General features: G+C 38.1%; 1 protein-coding gene across 1 annotated transcript in view; it reads right to left on the bottom strand.

The window, feature by feature from the left end:
- CCNB3 (cyclin B3) overlaps positions 1–22,774 on the bottom strand; it is a 57,618-nt gene that overhangs the window by 21,695 nt on the left and 13,149 nt on the right. Inside the window, exons 4-6 of the mRNA XM_030306163.2 lie at positions 19,103–22,016; positions 18,105–18,200; positions 16,765–16,857 (exon numbers count right to left, since the gene is read on the bottom strand). Of these exons, the coding sequence (XP_030162023.1) occupies positions 16,765–16,857; positions 18,105–18,200; positions 19,103–22,016 (3,103 nt within the window). The remainder of the gene's footprint in view (positions 1–16,764; positions 16,858–18,104; positions 18,201–19,102; positions 22,017–22,774) is intronic.

The raw sequence follows: 22,774 nt of genomic DNA, 5'->3' as shown, positions 1-22,774 counted from the left end.
GAAGAATAAATATTGTCAAAATGTCAATACTACCCAAAGCTATGTACACATTCAATGCAATCCCAATCAAAATTGCACCAGCATTCTTCTCGAAACTAGAACAAGCAATCCTAAAATTCATATGGAACCACAAAAGGCCCCGAATAGCCAAAGGAATTTTGAAGAAGAAGACCAAAGCAGGAGGCATCACAATCCCAGACTTTAGCCTCTACTACAAAGCTGTCATCATCAAGACAGCATGGTATTGGCACAAAAACAGACACATAGACCAATGGAATAGAATAGACACCCCAGAACTAGACCCACAAAAGTATGGCCAACTAATCTTTGACAAAGCAGGAAAGAAGATCCAATGGAAAAAAGACAGTCTCTTTAACAAATGGTGCTGGGAGAACTGGACAGCAACATGCAGAAGGTTGAAACTAGACCACTTTCTCACACCATTCACAAAAATAAATTCAAAATGGATAAAGGACCTGAATGTGAGACAGCAAACCATCAAAACCCTAGAGGAGAAAGCAGGAAAAGACCTCTCTGACCTCAGCCGTAGCAATCTCTTACTCGACACATCCCCAAAGGCAAGAGAATTAAAAGCAAAAGTGAATTACTGGGGGACCTTATGAAGATAAAAAGCTTCTGCACAGCAAGGAAACAACCAACAAAACTAAAAGGCAACCAACGGAATGGGAAAAGATATTTGCAAATGACATATCAGACAAAGCGCTAGTATCCAAAATCTATAAAGAGCTCACCAAACTCCACACCTGAAAAACAAATAACCCAGTGAAGAAATGGGCAGAAAACATGAATAGACACTTCTCTAAAGAAGACATCCGGATGGCCAACAGGCACATAAAAAGATGCTCAACGTCGCTCCTCATCAGGGAAATACAAATCTAAACCACACTCAGATATCACCTCACGCCAGTCAGAGTGGCCAAAATGAACAAATCAGGAGACTATAGATGCTGGCGAGGATGTGGAGAAATGGGAACCCTCTTGCACTGTTGGTGGGAATGCAAATTGGTGCAGCCACTCTCAAAAGCAGTGTGGAGGTTCCTCAGAAAATTAAAAATAGACCTACCCTATGACCCAGCCATCGCACTGCTAGGAATTTGCCCAAGGGATACAGGAGTACTCATGCATAGGGGCACTTGTAGCCCAATGTTTATAGCAGCACTCTCAACAATAGCCAAATTATGGAAAGAGCCTAAATGTCCATCAACTGATGAATGGATAAAGAAATTGTGGTGTATATACACAATGGAGTACTACGTGGCAATGAGAAAGAATGAAATATGGCCTTTTGTAGCAACGTGGATGGAACTGGAGAGTGTCATGCTAAGTGAAATAAGCCATACAGAGAAAGACAGATACCATATGGTTTCACTCTTATGTGGATCCTGAGAAACTTAGCAGAAACCCATGGAGGAGGGGAAGGAAAAAAAAAAAAGAGGTTAGAGTGGGAGAGAGCCAAAGCATAAGAGACTGTTAAAAACTGAGAACAAACTGAGGGTTGATGGGGGGTGGGAGGAAGGGGAGGGTGGGTGATGGGTATTGAGGAGGGCACCTTTTGGGATGAGCACTGGGTGTTGTATGGAAACCAATTTAACAATAAATTTCATATATTGAAAAAAAAAAGAATTAGCACACAGAAAAACAACAAGGATAATTATGAAACTAACAACATTAACCAACTGGATCCTACTGACATTTATAGAACACTTCCAACAGCAACAGCATACGCATTTTCTCAAGTGCACATGGAACAATCACCAAGACAGATCATATCCTGAACCCTTGAAATTTTTTAAAGAATTAAAATCATAGTAGTTTCCTTGATCACAATGGAATTAAACTAGAACTGATAACAGAAAAATAACAGTGAACCCTCCAAACACTTGGAAATTAAAAAAAAAAAAAAAACACTTCTAAATAGTCCAAGGACCAAAGAGGATGTCTCCCAAGGTGTCTGGGTGGCTCAGTTGGTTAAGCATCTGACTTTTGCTCAGGTCATGATCTCGCAGTTTGTGAGCTGGAGCTCCACATCAGACTCTGCACTGACAGTGCAGAACCTGCTTGGGATTCGCTCTCTCTCCCCTCTCTCCCTGTCCCTCCCCCACTTGCGCTTGCTCTCTCTCTCTCTCTCTCTCTCTCAAAACAAGTAAATTTAAACAAAAGATAATAAAATTTCCTTAACAAAAGAAAAAAAGAGAATGTCTCCCAAATTTTGTGGCATGCAGCTAAAGCAGTGCTTAGGGAGAAATTTATAGCATTAACTGCTTCTATTAAAAAAGTAGAAAAGTCTTAAATCAATAACCTAAGCTTGCACTTAGAAACTAGAAACTTCCACTTAGAAACTAGAAACTTCCACTTAGAAACTAGAAAAAGAAGTACAAACTAAAACCAAAGTAAGAGAAAAGGAAACTATATAAATTGGAGCAGATGACAATAAAACTGAAAACAGAGGGGCACCTGCGTGGTTCAGTTGGTTCAATGTCTGACTTCGGCTCAGGGAATGATCTCACCCTTCATGAGTTCGAGCCCCAAGTCAGTCTCTGTGCTGACAGCTCACAGCCTAGATGGAGTCTGCTTCGGATTCTGTGTATCCCTCCCTCCCTCTAAGCTTCCCCAATTTGTGCTCTCTCTCTCTCAAAAGTAAATAAACATTTTTTAAAAAAATTTAAAAAACTAAAAACAGAAAAACAGTAAGAAAACGAATGGAATGAAAACCTGGTTCATTGAGATCAATAAAATTGATAAACTTCTAGCAAGATTGATAAACAAAAAGAGAGAAGACACAAATTACCACACATCAGGAATGAAATAGTGAATAATAATAGAACACATGAAGAACTCTATGCATATAAATTCGACTTAGATGAAATAGACCAATTCCTTGACACCCACAAACTACCAAAAGTCACCTGAAACAAAATAGGTGAATTGAATCATCTTATAACCATTAAAGAAATTATATTCCTAGTTAAAATCTTTCAGGAAAATGAAAATAGAAAACTTCAGGCCCAAATAGCTTCACTTGTGAATTCTACAGAACATTTAGAGAATAAATAACATCAATTCTACACATCTCTTCCAGTAAATAGAAGAGGGGGATACTCTCAAATTATTTTATGAAGTATCATTCTCATACCAAACCAGACAAAGACAGTACAAAAAGAGAACACTAGAGAGAAATGTCCATCATAAACATAGATACAAAAATCCTCAACAAAATACTAGAAAATAAAATCCAGCAATATATAAAAAGAATAACATACCAGGACCAAATGGGGTTTATCTCAGGAATAAGACTGCTTCAATATTTGAAAATCAATCAATGTAATCTACCATATTAATAGTCTAAAACAAATAAAATTATATCAGTAGATATGGGAAAAAAGCATTTGACAAAATTCAACATCTATTAATGATAAATATACATCAGCAGACTAAGAATGGAAAGTCAATTTCTCAACCTGATCAAGAGTGTCTACAAACACTCTAGAGTTAAGATCATACTAGTGGTGAAAGACTACCTGCTTTCTTCCTAAGATCAGGAACAAGGTAAGGTTGTCCACTCTTACTGTTCCTATTCAACATTATAATGGAAGTCCTATGCAGTGCAATAAAACCCAAAAATGAAATTGAAAGCATGAATATTGGAAAGGAAGAAATAAATCCGTCCTCATTTGCAAATTACATGATCATCTATGTAGCTAATTTCAAGAAATCTATAAAAAAAAAAAAGAGCTCCTAAGAATTAACAAGTGGTCCAGGTTCAATCTTCTGCATGTCACTGTTCTTACACCATACACAAAAATACTCAAAATGGATGAAATTGCTAAACATAAGACAGGAAGCCATCAAAATCCTAAAGGAGAAAGCAGGCAAAAACCTCTTTGACCTCGGCTGCCACAACTTTTTACTCAACACATCTCCAGAGGCAAGGGAAACAAAAGCAAAAATGAACTATTGGGACCTCATCAAGATAAAAAGCTTCTGCATGGTGAAGGAAACAATCAACAAAACTAAAAGGCGACTGACAGAATAGGAGAAGATATTTGCAAATGACATTATCAGATAAAGGGTTAGTATCCAAAATCTATAAAGAACTTATCAAAGTCAACACCCAAAAACAAATAATCTAGTGAAGAAATGGGCAAAAGACATGAATAGACAACTTTCCAAAGAAGACATCCAGATGGTTAACAGACACGTGAAAAAATGTTTAACATTACTCATAATCATGGAAATACAAATCAAAACCACAATGAGATATCACCTCACACCTGTCAGAATGGCTAAAATTAACAACTCAGGCAATAGATGTTGGTGAGGATGCAGAGAAAGAGGAACCCTTTTGCACTGCTAGTGTGAACACAAACTGGTGCAGCCACTCTGGAAAACAGTATGGAGGTTCCTCAAAAACTTAAAAATAGAATTACTCTATGACCCAGCAATTGCACTGCTAGGTATTTATCCAAAGGATAAAGGTGTGCTGCTTCAAAGGGGCACATAAACCCCAATGTTTATAATAGCACCATTGATAATAGCCAAAGTATGGAAAGAGCCCAAAATGTCCATCAATGGACGAATGGATAAAGAAGATGTGGTATACACACACACACACACACACACACATACACACAATGGAGTATTACTCGGCAATCAAAAAGAAGGAAATATTGTCTTTTGCAACAACATGGATAGAACTAGAGTGTATTATGCTGAGTGAAATTAGTCAGAGAAAGACAAATATCATATGACTTCTCTCATGTGTGGAATTTAAAATACAAAAGAGATGAATATAAGGGAAGGGAAGCAAAAATAATATAAAAACAGAGAGGGAGAAAACATAAGAGACTCTTAAATATAAACAACAACCTGAGGGTTTCTGGAGGCATTTTCGGTGGGGGGATGGGCTAAATGGGCAAGGAGCATTAAGGAGGACACCTGTTGGGATGAGCACTGAATGTTATATGCAGGGGATGAATCACTGTATTCTACTCCTGAAATCATTATTGCACTACATGCTAACTAACTTGGATGTAAGTTAAAATAACAATCATTATCATCATAATATAAATAAATAAGAAAATAAATAAATAAATAAGAAGAATTAACAAGTGAATTGTAGCAAGGTCATAGAATACAAAGTCAACATATAAATACCAATATTTCATACTGGCAGTATACAAATGGAAAACTAAATTTTTAAAAATATCATTTATAATAGCTGTAAGAAAAGAAAATATTTTGGCATAAATCTAACAAAACATGTATGGGATCTATATGGTAAAAAGACAGAGATGAAAGAAAACCTAAATAAATGAGACACATACCACATTCATGGATTGGAAGATTCAACACAGAAGAGTCAGTTCTTTTCAAATTGACCTACAGATGTGTATCAGTGGTCCTCAAGACCACCCCACAGTAAAGTGATTCCTAGCCACAGGACTTGGCATATAGTCATACTCATGGCTATGATTCATTATAACAAAAGACAGAAAGTAAAATCAGAAAAGGGAAAAGGAACATATACAAAGCTTGCCAAAAGCCAGAAATAAGCTTCTAAGAGTCTTATCCCAATAGAGTCACTCAGGATGCACTTAATTCCTCCAGGAATGAGATGTGACAATACATGTAAAGTATTGTCTATCAGGGAAGCTCATTAATGATCCAATACCTAAGATTTTATTGGGAGCTAGTCACATAATCACTCTCTGCCTAGCATATGCCAAAGTTTCAGACTCACAAAAGGTAAGCAGGTGTTCACAATAAATCATATTGTTTATATAAAGAGTTTAGGCACAGTTATCATTAAGGGAGGGTTTTATAGCAGTGTAGGGAACTTTTTACCACTCAAGTTCTCAGATGCCCAGACAAGGGCCAACTCTGCAAACAGGACTTTTTAAGGAGAGCAGTATTTGGCCTGTTAACTCTTTTCTGCACAAGATATAAGTCACTTCTAACCAAACATTCAGCAGGATTTTTTTGTAGAAACAAAGTGATTCTAAAATATATAAAGATAAAGGAACTATAATAGCTAAAACAATTTTGAAAAAAAAAAAGAACAGAGTTGGAAGGATCATACTACCTAGTTTTGAGACTTAACTATAAAACTACAGGAATAAAGACAGTGTAATACTGGCAAAGTGTCATGGAAATCAATAAAAAAGAATAAAGTATAGAAGAATAGAAATAGATCCTCACAAATAAAGTCAATAGGTTTTTGACAAAGGTGCAAAAGCAATTTAATGGAAAAACCATATTTTCCCACAAATGGTGTTAGAACAATTGGACATCCATATGCAAAAATATGAACTTTGACCTCAAAAACCTCATAATATACAAAAATTCACTCAAAATGGATTACAACTTTAATGTTAAACCTATAAAACTTTTAGATAAAATATAAGAAAATATTCATGACCTACATTTAGGTAGAGAATTCTTAAAAAGCACAAACCACAATAGAAAACATTGAAAAACTAGACTTTATCAAAATCGAAGACTTTTGCTCTCCTTAAGACTCAAATAAGAGAATAAAAAGGCTAGAGACTGGTAGGATGTATTTGTAAATAACATCCAACACAAGATTTGTATCCAGAATACGTAAAGAACTCTCATAACTTGACACAATGAAAATAAACTACTAAATTTAAAAAGTAAGATTTAAAATACTTCACCAAAGAGAATATCTAGATAACAAGTATTATATTCAACATTATTAGCCCTTGAGGAAATAAATGCGAATTAAAACTATGATGAGAGGAGAGGAGTTAAGATGGCGGAATAGTATAGGGACCCTGTACTTGTCTCATCCCTAAAACACAGCTAGATAAACATGAAACCATTTTGAACACCTAGGAAATAGAACGGAGGATTAATGCAACAATCTGCATAATTTGAGCTACAGATCTTGACAAGTATGCAATGCAGAGAGATGAATTGAAGGAGAGAAAAGTTTCAGTGCCAGGTAAGGGTAGGTGTGGGGAATAAGTTCAGGAATTCCCTGAGCTTGCACCAATGGGTTAACAAGGCTTAGGATGAAAGCATCCAAGATTAGGTAAACAGGGTGAAAATGCCCCTAGCATAGTACAAAAGCAGAAAGCTGCTTTCACAGGATGAAGGTCCAGTAAAGGTAAATAGGTAAACAGGGCTATAGACCATCGCAGCAGGGTGAAATTGCCCAAAGCAGAGCTAATTAGCAAAAGAAAGGTGCCTTGTTGACCCTGAGGTACCATGCTCTATCTGCCTTATCCCCTAGGCAAGTTAAGATAAACAGACCCATGATTTTGTTTTGTATTGACCCAAACCCCTAATACTGCATATCTTCAAAACTCCATTTTTCTCACACACATGAATTAATGTTCCCTGTTTCATTGTCTCTGCAAATGTATCACGTTTGTAAGCTTTCTGATCCTAATAAAAATGGAGCAAGGACCCTTACTCAGGGCTCTTGTCTCCTCCCAGACATTAGCCTCTCTAGCATTTAATTCTGCATCTGCTCTCTTGCTGGACAATAGAGAACTCCAGACTCAAATTCTGCAACAGGTAGGGAGCTGTTTTTGTGGGAGAGAGGATAGAGAGAGAAAGAGAAAGGGGGACAGAGAGTATGGTGAGTCAGGAATGTGCAAGAAAAGCACTCTCCAAGAAAGCTAGAGAGAAAGAAAGAAAGAGTGAAAACAAGAAATCTATTCCCCAAAACCACTGAAGGGGAAAAAAGGAGAGGGTTCAATACTGCCAGTTTTATATAAATAGCGGAGCACAGAGTCTGAAGTTTTGGAGCTCAGTGCCTGGCAGTGCTCTAATGAGGGGGCAGAGTGAATCCCCAGGAACAGGTAGCACAGCTGAGGGGGCCTGTTTGCCACAGGGGGAGAAGCAGTTCCCCTGCTTAAAGTGCATTTGGTATAGGAGAGATTGCCTCTCCACAGGCAAAAGTCTCGGTGGGACCCAGAGAGTTGCCACTTTTACTGGTATAGGAACAAAGATGCCCGCTGAGGGCAACAAAACCTGGTGCCGGCTGTGTTGCAATTTACCATAAACTCTGAGCCTCTGCCACTCCACATCTTGTGTATGCTTTCTGGAACAAACCAGAGTCTCTCCATTGCTTGGAGAGACTCTCTCCCAGAGGATCAGCACGGGTCTGAGGTGGGAGTCAAGGGAGTTTCTGAAGTCTGGAGTTTTGAAACACAGTGCCATCTGAGATAAAACTCTGGAAGAAGGCACTGCCTGGGAGGCAGACAGCTTGGACACAGGGTAAAGGCAGGGAGCAGATGGAACCCTGAGACAAAGGAGGCGTGACTGATCATGCATCTGTGAGGGTGTGAAATTCCCACTCCAGAGACTAGAGGGTGGGGTGAAGCAATTTTCACCTCTAGCACACCCATACTGGTTGACCCCAGTGAGCTAAGCATAGCACCAAGGGGAAAATGGAGCTGTTACATTATGCCCCGCCCACCTGTGCCATCCAGACACATCCCCCAGAAGACCAACACAAATCCCTTCCACCCACTTAGTCTATAGATCATAGTGTGCTACCCAGGTTCAGTTCCAGGGGAAACTGGATCTAGCTTCATTTGGGATTTTGTTTGCTTGTTTGCTCATTTTCTTTGCTTCTCTTTTTATGTTGTTTTTTTTCTTTCTTTTCTTTTCATTCTTGAATATAGAAAGCTCAAATTTTTTTTTCATCCTATTTTATTTAAAATTTTTTAAATTTTGGGGTTTTTTTAAGTGTTTTTTTCTTTTCTCTTTTTTCTCTTTTCTATCAAGCTTCTCTTAATAAGCAGACCAAAACACACCTAGGATCTAGATTCCCTTATTCTAATTTTTTGTTTTGTTTTTCATTTTTCATTTTTATTTATTTTATTTTATTAATTTTTTTTCACCCAACAAAATGACAAGATCGAGGAATTCACCCCAAAAGAAAGAACAGGAAGGAAAGACAGCCAGAGATTTAATCAATACAGATACAATACTAGCCAGGGTTGAAAAAAGCATAGAAGGCACCAGAGAGTCCCTTTCTGCAGAGATAAAAGAACTAAAATCTAGTCAGGTCAAAATTAAAAATGTTATAACTGAGATGCAATCTCAAATGGATGCCATGATGGTGAGGATGGACCAAGCAGAGAAGCGAATAGGTGATATAGAAGATAAAATTATGGAAAATAATGAGGCTGCAAAAAAGAGGGAAACAAAGGCAAAAGATTACAATACAAACTTTGTGACTTATTAAGAGTAATAACATTCCTATCACAGGAGTCCCAGAAGTTGAAGAGAGAGAAGAAGGGGCAGAAGGTTTATGTGAGCAAACTATAGCTAAAAACATCACTAATCTGGGGAAGGACACAGATATCAAAATCCAAGAATCACAGAAAACTCCCATTAAATTCAACAAAAACCGACCATCACCAAAGCATATCATAGTCAAATTCACAAAATGCACAGACAAGGAAAGAATCATGAAAGCAGTAAGGAAAAACAGTCCTTCACCTACAAGGGAAGACAGATCAGGTTTGTAGCATTTCTGTCCACAGAAACTTGGCATCCAGAAAGGTATGGCAGGATATATTCAACATGATGAATGGGAAAAATACGCAGCCAAGAATTTTTTATCCAGCAAGTCTGTCATTCAGAATAGAAGGAGAAGGGAGCCTGGGTGGCTCAGTCAGTTAAGCATCGGACTTTGGCTCAGGTCATGATCACACGATTCATGAGTTTGATCCCTGCATTGGGCTCTGTGCTGATAGCTCAGAGCCTGGAGCCTGCTTTTAGTTTCTGTGTCTCCCTCTCTCTCTGCCCGTCCCCCACTTGTGGTCTTTCAAAAATGAATAAACATTTTTAAAATTTTTGAATAAAAAAAGGAGAGATAAAGAGCTTCCCAGACAAACAAAAACAAAAGGAATTTGTGACCACTAAAGCAGCCCTGCAAGAAATTTTAAGGGAGACTCTTTGAGTGTAAGAAAAACAAAACAAAAAAATGACCAAAAGCAACAAAGACCAGAAAGGACCAGAGAACATCACCAGAATCTCCAACTCTACAGGCAACACAATGGTAAAAAGTCATATCTTTCAGTAGTCACTCTAAATGTCAATTGACTAAATGCTCCAATCAAAAGACACAGGGTATCAGAATGGATTAAAAAAACAAGATCCATCTATACGCTGCCTACAAGAGATTCATTTTAGATCTAAAGACACATGCAGGTTGAAAGTGAGGGGATGGAGAACCATCTATCATGCTAATGGATGTCAAATTAAAGCTGGAGGAGCCATATGTATATCCAACAAACTAGGTTTTAAAACAAAGACTGTTAACTAGGGATGAAGAAGGGCATTATATCATAATGAAGGGGTCTATCCACAAAGAAGATCTAACAACTGTAAATATTTATGCACCCCACATGAGAGCACCCAAATATATAAATCAATTATAACAAAAACAACGGAACTTATTGATAATAATACAATAATAGTAGGAAACTTTAATAACCCCCTTACAGCAACGGACAGATCACCTAAGGAGAGAATCAACAAGGAATCAATAGCTTTGAATGACACACTGGACCAGATGGACTTAACAGATATATTCAGAACATTTCATTCTAAAACAGGAAAATACACATTTTTTTTGAGTGCACATGGAACACTCTCCAGAACAGATCACATAGTGAGTCACAAATCAGCCCTCAACAAGTACAAAAAGATTGAGATTATACCTTGCATAGTTTCAGACCACAACACTATAAAACTTGAAGTCAAACCATAAGAAAAAATTTGGAAAGACCACAAACACTTATAAAGAACATCCTACTAAGGAATGATTGGGTTAACCAAGAAATTAAAAGAGGAAATAAAACAGTACATGGAAGCCAATGAAAATGAAAACACGACAGTCCAAACCCTTTGGGATGTGGCAAAGGCAGTCATAAGTGGGAAGTATATAGCAATCCAGGCCTTCCTAAAGAAGAAAGAAATATCTCAAATATACAACCTAACCTTACACCTAAGGAACTGGAAAAAGAACAGCAAATAAAGCCGAAAACCAGCAGAAAAAGGGAAATAATAAAGACTACAGCAGAAATCAATGACATCGAAATAAATAAAAACAGAACAGATCACTGAAAATATGAGCAGGTTCCTTGAAAGAATTAATGAAATTGATAAACCTCTAACCAGACATATCAAAAAGAAAAAGGACCCAAACAAATAAAATCACAAATGAACGAGGAATGATCACAACCAACACTGCAGAAATATAATTATAAGAGAATATTATGAGCAATTATATGCCAACAAATTGGGCAATCTGGAAGAAATCATTAAATTCCTAGAAACATATAAACTACAAAAACTGAAACATGAAGAAATAAAAAATTTGAACACACCCATAACCAGTAAACAAATTGAATGGGTAATCACAAATCTCCAAATAAACAAGAGTCCAGGGCTAGATGGCTTCCTGGGGGGAGTTCTGCCAAACATTTAAAGAAGAATTAATACCTATTGTTTTGAAACTGTTGAAAGCAATAGAAATGGCAGGAAAACTTCCAAACTCATACTATGAGGCCAGCATTATTACCTTGATTCCAAAATCAGGCAAAGACCCCACTAAAAAGAAATACAGACCAATTTCCCTGATGAACATGGGTGCAAAAATTCTCAACAAGATACTAGCAAATTGAATCCAACAATACATTAAAAAAAATTATTCACCACAATCAAGTGGGATTTATTCCTGAGCAGCAGGGGTGGTTCAATATCCACAACTCAATCAACATGATATACCATGTTAATAAAACAACAGATGAGAACCACATGATCCTCTCAATAGATGCAAAAAAAGCATTTGACAAAATACAGCATCCTTTCTTGATAAAAACCCTCAAGAAAGTAGGGATAGAAGGAACATACCTCATCATCATAGAAGCCATATACAAAAGGCCCACAGCTAATATCATCCTCAAGGGGGGAAACTGGAAGCATTCGCCCTAATGTTAGGAACATGACAGGAATGTCCACTCTCACTACTGTTGTTCAACATAGTACTGGATATCCTAGCCTCAGCAATCAGACAACAAAAAGAAAATAAAAGGCATACAAATTGTCAAGGAAGAAGTCAAACTTTCATGCTTTGCAGATGACATGATACTCTACATGGAAAACTTAAAAGACTCCACCAAAAACTGCTAGAACTGATAAATGAATTCATCAAAATCACAGGATATAAAATTAACATACAGAAATTGGTTGCATTTCTATACACCAATAACGAAGTAGCAGAAAGAGAAATCAAGGAATCAATCCCATTTACAATTGCACAAAAGACCATAAGATACCTAGGAATAAACCTAACCAAAGAGGTAAAAGATCTGTTGGCTGAAAATTATACAATGCTTATGAAAGAAACTGAAGATGACACAAAGAAATGGAAGAACATTCCATGTTCATGGAATGGAAGAACATTGTTAAAATGTCTATACTACTACCCAAAGCAATCTACATGTTCAATGCAATCTCTATCAAAATAACACCAGTATTCTTCACAGAGCTAGAACAAACAATCCTAAAATTTGTATGGGACCAGAAAAGACCCCAAATAGCCAAAGTTATGTTGAAAAAGAAAACTGAAGCTAGAGGCATCACAATTCTGGACTTCAAGCTGTATTACAAAGCTGTAATAATCAAGACAGCATGGTACTGGCACAAAAACAGACAAATAGATCAATGGAACAGAATAGAAAACCCAGAAATGGACCCAGAAATGGCCAACTAATTTTTGACAAAGCAGGAAAGAATATCCAATGGAAAAATGACCATCTCTTCAGCAAATGATATTGGGAAAACTGGATAGTGACAGGCAGGAGAATGAAACTGGGCCACTTTCTTACACCATACACAAAAATAAATTCAAAATGGATGAAAGACATAAATAGAGACAGAAAACCATCAAAACCCTAGAGGAGAAAACAGGCAACAACCTCAGCCACAGTAACTTCTCACTAGACTGTCTCTAGAGGCAAGGGAAACAAAAGCAAAAGTGAACTACTGGGACCTCATCAAGATAAAATGTATCTGCACAACAAAGGAAACAATCAACAAAACTAAAAAGCAACTGATGGAATGGGAGAAGATATTTGCAAATGACATATCAGATAAAGGGTTAGTATCCAAAATCTATAAAGAACTTATCAAACTCAACACCCAAAAACAAAATAATCCAGTGAAGAAATGAGAAGACATGAACAGACACTTTTCCAAAGAAGACATCCAGATGGCTAACAGACACATGAAAAGATACTCATCATCACTCATCATCAAAACCACAATGAGATACCACCTCACACTTGGTAGAATGGCTAAAATTAACAACTCAGGAAACAACAGATGTTGGAGAGGATGTGGAGAAAGGGAAACACTTTTGCACTGTTGGTGGGAATGCAAACTGGTGCAGCCACTTTGGAAAACATTATGGAGTTTCCTCAAAAAATTAAAAACAGAACTACCCTACAATCCAGCAATTGGACTACTAGGTATTTATCCAAAGGATATAGGAATGCTGATTTGAAGGGGTATACGCACCCCAATGTTTATAGAAGCACTATTAACAACAGCCAAAGTATGGAAAGAGCCCAAATGTCCATCGATGGATGAATGGATAAAGAAAACATGGTATGTACACACACACACACAATGCAATATTACTCAGTGATGGAAAAGAATGAAATCTTGCCTTTTGAAACAATGAAGATGGAACTGGAGTGTATTATGCTAAGCAAAATAAGTCAGTCAGAGAAAGACAAATATCACATGATTTCGAATATATTATTTCACCCATATGTGGAATTTAAGAAACAAAACAGATGAATATAGGGGAAGGGAAGGAAAAACAAAATAAGATAAAAACAGAGAGGGAGGCAAACTATAAGAAACTCTTAAATACAGAGAATAAACTGAGGGTTGCTGGAGGGGAGGGAGATAGGGGGATAGGCAAAAGGGTGATAGGCATTAAGGAGGGCACTTGTTGGGATGAGCACTGTGTGTTATATATAAGTGATGGATCACTAAATTCTACTTCTGAAACCAATACTACACTATATGTTAACTAACTTGAATTTAATTTTTTAAAAAGTCAACAAACAAAATTAAAAATAAAACTATGGTGAGATTCCTCTACCCATCTGTTACATGGCTAAAATAAAAAAAATACTAATACCAAGTGCTGACAAGGATATCTATCCTTGTGTAGAACTCTTACACACTACAGATGGATCTCAAGGGAATTATGGTGAATAACAAAAGTCAATCTCAGAAAGTTATGTACTGTATGATTCCATCCATATAACATTTATGAAACTACAAATTATAGACACGAACAAATTAGGAGTTTCCAGGGACAGGAAAGTGAGGGGAGAATGATGGCTGTTGATATAAAAGGGTAACATGAAGGATCTTTGTGGTAATGGAACAGTTCTATATCTCAACTGTGGCGGTCATGCTTACAAAATTTACATGTGCGATAAAACTATATAGACTAAACACACACAACAAATAAGTACAGGCAAAATTGATGAAATTTAAATAAATTTAATTATGACACTGTATTATAGTTCTGCAAAATGTTATCATTGAGAAAAAGTAGGTGAAGGGTACACAGAACCTCCCTATATGGTTTTTAACAACTTCTTGTGAATCTTATTTAAAATCAAATGTTAAATTTTCATAGAACTATATACCTAAAAGTCCACTTTACTGTTTACTTAAAAATGCAAAAATTAAAGTTATAAAAACACTATGTATATTTTCTAGAACTGTGATTCTCTATCAAAAGGTGTACATTAATATGACTTGTGGAGCTTTATAAAAATATATGTGCCCCTTTACCCAAAACATACAAAAACACTAATTCAAAGGAATACATGTACCCTGAGTGTGTGTGTATGTATGTGTGTATATATATATATGTGTATATATATATACACACACACATATACATGCCTGAGCCACACCCCCACAATTCAATTCTGATTTGACAGTATATGGGACTTGGGCATCTATGATTATATGATTCGTGCACTAGAGGTACACCCCTAAAGTGGATGACCACGACTTTAAAAGTGGAGGGATAGGGTCGCCTGGGTGGCTCAGTCAGTTAAGCGTCTGACTTCAGCTCAGGTCATGATCACACGGTTCATGGGTTCAAGTCCCTCGTCAGGCTCTGTGCCCATAGCTCAGAGCCTGGAGTCTGCTTCGGATTCTGTGTCTCCCTCTCTCTCTACCCCTCCCCTGACTTGCACTCTTGTCTCTCTCTCAAAAATAAACATGAAAAAAATTAAAAGTGGAAGGATAATATACACACACAAATATGAACAGTAGCTGTGAGTTGTGTGATCACAGGTAATTATAATTTATTACTTTGCTATAACAAATGTGAATTTTTGTGCAATTAAAATAACAACAAAAGATTTAAAAATTTTTTTTAATGTTTATTTCTGAGACAGAGAGAGACAGAGCATGAGTGGGGGAGGGGCCGAGAGAGAGATGGAGACACAGAATCCGAAGCAGGCTCCAGGCTCCAAGCTGTCAGGGCAGACCCCGACACAGGGCTCGAACTCACAAACCGTGAGATCATGACCTAAGCCGAAGTCAGTTGCTCAACCGACTGAGCCACCCAGGCGCCCCACAACAAAAGCTTTTAAAAAAAAAAAGATTCAGTTCATCATTCCAGCTAGTAGAGATATTTTATCGCTGATATCCATTTATGTGCTATCTCTATTCCCAGTTTCATGCCATGCAATATCTGATGAGTAGATCTTTTCTGTTCTCATCTACATCACGACTAAATGTCAATTAGAACAAAGTCCACTGGCAGTCCTTCTTCTACCTTAATAACGATCAGCAACCTTTGGGATCACTTTTACTTACATAAGATCTACCCAAATTCTACTCTTACCTAATTTACTATTCTTCATCATTTCCATAAGATGAGAGGTATTTTCGTGCTCTGCTGATATCTAAATATACCACGTCATCCACATTTTCCTGGTCTGTTACTTTGAAGTGACCCTGAACCACTCCTCTGGTACTCAATAAAGGATATTAAACTATATGACCTTTTCTTCCCAATTACATAGTCAAGACTCTTCTGGGAATAACCTATGCCTTGTAATTCCTCACAAACTCCACAGCAAGTCATTCAATTCCATTAATTCAAGAAATACTTACTGATATTCCACTATGTGCCAGGTACTTCTCTGGACTATCCTTCCTTAGTGTAAAGTGGTAATTAAGTATTCATGGCAGTATTGCCTCAACATCCAACCCTGCACAAACAGCTACTGCCATGTCTAGTTCTGCCATGTCTGCCACACTGTCCTTCCTGATCCCACCCGAAGCTTGAAAGACTTTCTCACTTACCTCTACCCAAATTACTAGATAGACTTTTACAAAATTTTGAGAATGATTAAACTACCATACCATCATTGCCTTTTCTAGAAATAGTCTCTCCTTCTACTGGGTTCTCACAGTATCTTATATATAACATTCTTATAGTACTTAGGGTATTCTACTTTTTATCATACTTATCTGTCTGCATATCTTATCTTGTCCCCTAGATCATAAGCTCCCTGAAGGCAGGAACCATGGCTTACTCAGCTCTGTACACCCAGAAAAGTTTTACCATGCTTGGCATCTGGTGATGTTGAATGATCAATAAAGAGAAGAGCAGCCCCTTAAAGCAGCAGTTGTCAGGCTTACCTGTACCTCTACCAACCAGTCCACAAGAATGGCCCTCATGCAACTGCTGATGTCAGTCTGCCTGTGCATGTATTTTGTAAGTATGAACTTTTCCTGGCAGCAATAAAAAAGAAATATTAACAAATAAGCACTTCTTTTGGTTCAAAAATGGTAACTTAGAAAAAAATACTGCAACTCATTTCTCAGAAAAATAAATTATAATAACATAATTAATTTCTTCACAGTTCTACCTCATTATTTTCAGCTGGTATCAGATAGGGGCAGATCTAAGTATCTTTTTCCAGATGAGTTCTAGTTATCCTTGGGAAATGGATGCACATCATATTCAAGTGTCAGGGTGGATAATGAGGAGTCCAGGATGTATATGGAATATGGGCAGGAATAGGCCTATGACTATAGAAAAATACCAAAGAGGTTTTGCCCCTTCTTTGCAATTCAATCCAATGCACAATCCCACACTATGTAGAGCAGTGCTTCTCAAACTTTAACATGTGTACCATTTGGGATCTTTAAAATTCCCATGCCAATTTAGAAGGTCTGGGGTAGGGCTAGGTTTCTGCATTTCTAACAAGATCCCAAGTGAAACTGACAGTGCTGAGCTAAGGCCCACACTTGTAGTATAACAAAGTTATCTCTTACTTCCTCCAAGATATACTAGAAAAAGTGAAGGATCTGGAGTCAGTTAATCAAACATTACATCTCTAGAGAAAAGACAAGATATTCATCCTCCCTTTTATGTATGGCCTGCTAAAATTGTTAGCTGGTTGGTAGGTAATCTTGGCCCCATCTGTTCCATTGAGAGAGAGAGAGAAGAAAATTGGGAAATCAATGAATTTTAGTGGTCAAGCAGACTGGCAGATTTCAAAGGAGGAAGAAAACTTCACCAGGCTGGAGAATGATTTTACATATGATGCCAGAAACTTGGATAGAGAAAGGAAAAGATTGCTAAGAGCAGCCGCCCAGAAAGAGACTACTATTTCTGTGTCTGAGACTGTCTCCTTAACAATTACAGGTGCAGGCTTACGGTCTTCAAAGTAATCAGACTTCAGCCCATATCCTAGCTCTACCATATACTAGTTATGTGATTCTGAGCAGTTTCTCCAATCTACAAAAAGGGGGTAATAATACCTGCTATCATGGAGTTACTGGGACAATTAAACAAGATAATGTGTATAAATCCCTTAGCATAATGTCTAACTTATAATAAGTTACTAGTAAATGTCAGTTGTCGCTGTTGTTATTTTAATCATCATTACCTCCCCTTCAACTTGCATTTGAAGGATGGAGTGATGAGAAAATGAGACCTAGAAATCCTTCTTCTCCAACAGCCACCTACATACCTCTCTCTCCTTCATGTAACTGAAGATATCCTTGGCATATATTGAGTTGAAAAATGGATCATTATGGTTCTTGTCAATATCCTCCAATGGGGTCATCTGCTTGGAAATCACCAAAAAGACATTAGGAGGAGAAAGATTCCAAGGAAGGCTTAGCACATACACATAAATGATATACTCCTTTATTCCCACTGTCATCTTCTGCTAAGTTTCCTAAAGCCTTATATATCCTGGGCCATAACAGAGCACTGCTTGGTCCTTCAATACTCATACTGCTAACTGACCAAGAAATGTTTAGTCCTCCTTGTACATGTCTACTCTGCCCTAGCAACTAGACACCATTTTTATAAAATGGTAAGTCCAAGACTCTCCAATAAAAACACTTTTATTTTACTATTTCAACTTATGTTGCCTGTCTTCTTAGGTCACTTGTTTTGTCCCAATGCTTTGATCTAACCCAATTCATTTTCTTGGTAGCCTTTTCCTCCCATCTACACATTTACCCAGGTTGTTTTGCCTACAAGAAAGGTATTTCTCCTCCTGCTTGCCAAATCTCATCCCTTCATCCTTCCAATTTACAACTTAAATACCATTTTCCTTGGGAAATACCTCTGTGGACTTTACCCATCTTTGACTGGAGCCCCCTGTAAATGCAGATTGCAATTACTAAGAAAGGCAATTTCCTGAAGGAAATTGGCTAACCACTACTGTAAAGACCAGTTTTATATATACATACACACACAAACACACACACACACACACACACACACACACACTCCAGATCCTTGTGGGTATTCTTGGAATAAATACTTTCTAATTGTTTGGGTGTATTTCTATGTCAATTGGAAAGTCAAGAGATCCCACAAGGCTAACTTTATTTACTATAGCTTACTATATACAGATCAATCGCTTAGGAAGGCAAAAAAATCTCTTTACTGACAGCCACCTACAGGATAACAAAGAACACATTATCTAATTTAAGAAGGAAGAGAACACAATACCTCCTTCTGTGAACTCTTGCTCCAAGGTGAGAAAGGTCTATTAGAACTGGATTCACAAGCACTGGACTTGTTTGTAGTACTGAACTTGCCCACACTGGACATGGTAGCATTGCTGGACATGCCTATTCTGGATTCGGGGGCAGTGCTGGACACATGTGAGCTGGTTTCAACTTGGAGGATCAAGAAATCTTCGAGAAAGGTGTCTTCCTTGTGGATGGGATTCTCTTGCAAGGCCAGTGGCTCCTTCAGGGACAACTCCTTATCAGTGGTGGATTTCTCATTCAAGGCACATATCTCCTTGAAATGGAATGTCTCATTGAGAGTAGGCTTCTCCTGTATGGCCAAGGACTCCCTTAGGATGGTCTTCTCAATGCTGGGCTTCTCCTGCAAGGCCGAGGGCTCCCTCAGGGTAGCTTCTTCCTCAATTGTGGGATTATCCTGCAAGGCCAAGGACTCCCTTAGGATGGTCTCCTCAATTCTGGGCTCCTGAAAATCCAGTGGATGCTTAATAAGGGATTCTTCATTGGTGATATTCTCTTGCAAGGCCAACTGCTTCTTCAAGAGGAACACCTCCCCCTGAGCAGTGAGTTTCTTCTTTAAAGATAATTGCTTCTCAATGCTTATTGTTGTCACCTCAGTAGAGAGCTCCTTCTTCAGAACCAATGTTTTATTTAAAAGGGATTCCTCTTCAGTAGTGCTTTTTTCCTGCAAAGCAAACAGCTTCTTCAAAGAGTAATCTTTGGTATCAGTCTTCTTCTGCAAGCCCAAAGCCTTCCAGAAGAGGGACTCATCTTTGTTGGTAGGTTTAACATGCAGTGAAAATGGATCCTGAGAGAGGAATTCCCCCTCAGTTGTAGGCTTCTCCTCTAAGGCCAATGGTTCATTAATATAGGATTCTTCTTCAGTGGTGGTCTTTCCTGCCAAGGCCAATGGCTTAGTTGAGAGCGACACCTCCTGCAGAGTGGTGTGCTTCTCTTCCAGTGTAGATGGATCCTGGAAGAGGAACTCCTCTTCAGTTATAGACTTTCTATGAAAGGTCAATAGATTCTTAAAGGATGACTCTTCTTCAGAGGTGGTATTCTCTGAGACCAGTGGCTTCTTTAAGAGGAACACCTTCCCCTGAGTGATTTGCTTTTTCTTTAAAGATAAAGGTGTCTTGGTAAGGACTGCCTCCTCAGTTGAAGACTTCTTCCTAAGTGACACTGGCTCCATACAGAAGGAATCTTTATCTTTGCCAATCATATTCGGCAAGTCCAACAGTTCTTTGCACATGGACATCGTTATTTGAGTGGCACACTTTTTCTTCTTTAAAGATAAAGGCTCCTTGGTGGAGACTGCCTCATTTCTGCTATGTTTCTTCCTAAAGGAAACTGGTTGCATAAGAAATTCATCTTCACCATCGATATTCTCCTGCAATGACCATGGCTTCTTCAAGAGAGCCACCTCCCCCTGAGTGGTGTGCTTCTCTTGCAAGACAGAGGATTCCTTGAAGGGAGACTCCTCCTCAGTGGTAGGCTTCTTTTTAAATGGCAATGGCTCCTTAATCAGTGACTTCTCTCCAGAGGTGGTCTGCAATACTAGTGGCTTCTTCAAGCAGGACATCTTAACCTGAGTAGTACACTTTTTCTTCTTTAAAGAAAATAGCTTCTTGGTGGGGGTTGCCTCCTTGATGGTACATTTCTTCTTAAAAGCCAAAGCCTCCTTTAAAAGTGACTCCTCCTCAGTTGGAGTCTTCTGCAAGGTCAATGACTTCTTCAAGATGGACATCTCCTCCTGAGAGGTGTGCTTCTCTTGCAACATGGACGGGTCTTGGAAAAGGGACTTATCAGTGGTAGGCTTCTTCTTGAAAGACAGTGGCTCTTTAATAAATGACTTTTCTCCAGAGGTGGTCTTTTGCGATTTTAGTGGCTTCCTCAAGTGGTACATCTTCCTCTGAATGGTACACTTCTTTACAGGTAATGGCTTCTTAGTGGAGTTTGCCTCCTCAGTAGTATGTTTCTTCCTAAGAGACATTGGCTCCATAAGAAGTGTATCCTTACTGTCTTTTTTCTCCTGCAATGCTTGTGGCTTCTTCAAGAGGACCTCCTTCTCATCAGTGGTGTGCTTCTCTTGCAATACAGAGGGTTCCTGGAAGAGAGACTCCTCCCTAGTGGTAGGTTTCTCTTTAAAATACAATGACTCCTTAATGAGTGCCTTCTCTCCAGAGGTGGCCTTCTGCAATTCTAGTGGCTTTTTTGAGTGAGTCATCTTCCCCAAAGTAGTACACTTCTTCTTTAAAGATAATGGCCTCAAGGTGAGGATTGCCTCCTTGACAGGTTTCTTCTTGAAAGCCAGTGTCTCCTTAATGAGTGACTCCTCTTCAGAGTTGGTCTCCTGCAATACTAGTGGTTTCTTCATATGGGACATCTTCCCCTGAGTGGTATACTTCTTCTTCCTTGAAGATATCACCTTCTTGGTGGGCGTTGCCTCCTCTGTTCTAGGCTTCTTTCTAAAGTTCATTGGCTCCATAAAGAAGGAATCCTCTTCAACACTGATGTCCTGCAAAGCCAAGTCCCCCTGATATGTGCACATCTTCTTTAAGGATAATGTTCCTTTGGTGATGGCTTCCTCCTCAGTTTTATTCTTCTTCCCAAAATTCATTAGCTCTACAGCAAATTCATCACTACTATCAGCCTCCTCCTGTAAAGATGGTGGCTTCTTCATGAGGGATACCTCCCCCTGATTTGTGGACTTCCTTAAAGATAATGACCTCTTGATGAGGGTTGTGTCCTCAGTACTGGGTTCCTCTTCTAAAATTATTTGCTTTTTGAAAAACGAAGCCTCTTCAGTAGTGGTTGTTTTGGAGATGGTCGATATCTCCACTTTTGGTACCAAGGTAGTAGAGACCACTACTGGCAAAGGTTCCAGCTCATAACTGTAAAAGACACAATGCCTGGGTAAGAAGAATGTAGTTCCTAGAATCTTCACCTACCATCTCATTTTGTTGCTGCAGTTACAAAAGGTATAGAAGGGGAAAGGGCTTCAACATCAAGAGACAGATTAAAAGGTAAAAATCAATGGGTACCATACTGAACCAACTAGGTAGCATATTGTATAGTTCTATGGTCTAGGTTCTCACACTTTTCTGAAAAATTTCTCCGAAAATCCATGTTATGTTTTCCTATATATGACTTATTTACTTTATTTACATACAAAGTCTTTATTATAATACTTACCACATTGTACGAGTTATATGCTATATAGTATCAGTCTCCCTCACTAGCTGCATTTATTTTTGTCTATCAGCATCAGGCATCTGGCAAAATGCAGGCTGAAATTAATATTGTTTGAAGGCTTATGAGAGAATTATAAGAGAGAAGCTTATGAGAGGTTTATGAAGGCTTATAAGAGAAAGGTGGGCTGGCACTTAATATTGGTGGTGTCTTTTTTTTTTTAAGTTTGAACTACAGAATATTTTATTTTACATTATGTTTTTATTAATTTTTTTCAAGTTAGTTAACATACAGTGTTGTCTTCACTTCAGGAGCAGAAGCCAGTGATTGCACTACTAGGAATTTATCCAAAGGATACAAAAATGCTGATTCACAGGGGCAAATGCACCCCAATTTTTACAGAAGCACTATCAACAATAGCCAAATTATGGAAAGAGCCCAAATGTCCATTAACTAACAT

This window comes from Lynx canadensis, chromosome X, assembly GCF_007474595.2.
Source record: "Lynx canadensis isolate LIC74 chromosome X, mLynCan4.pri.v2, whole genome shotgun sequence".
In the NCBI taxonomy this organism is placed as follows: Eukaryota; Metazoa; Chordata; class Mammalia; order Carnivora; family Felidae; genus Lynx; species Lynx canadensis.
The sequence above is the reverse complement of the archived record's forward strand: the minus strand, read 5'-3'. Positions and strand labels throughout refer to the sequence as shown.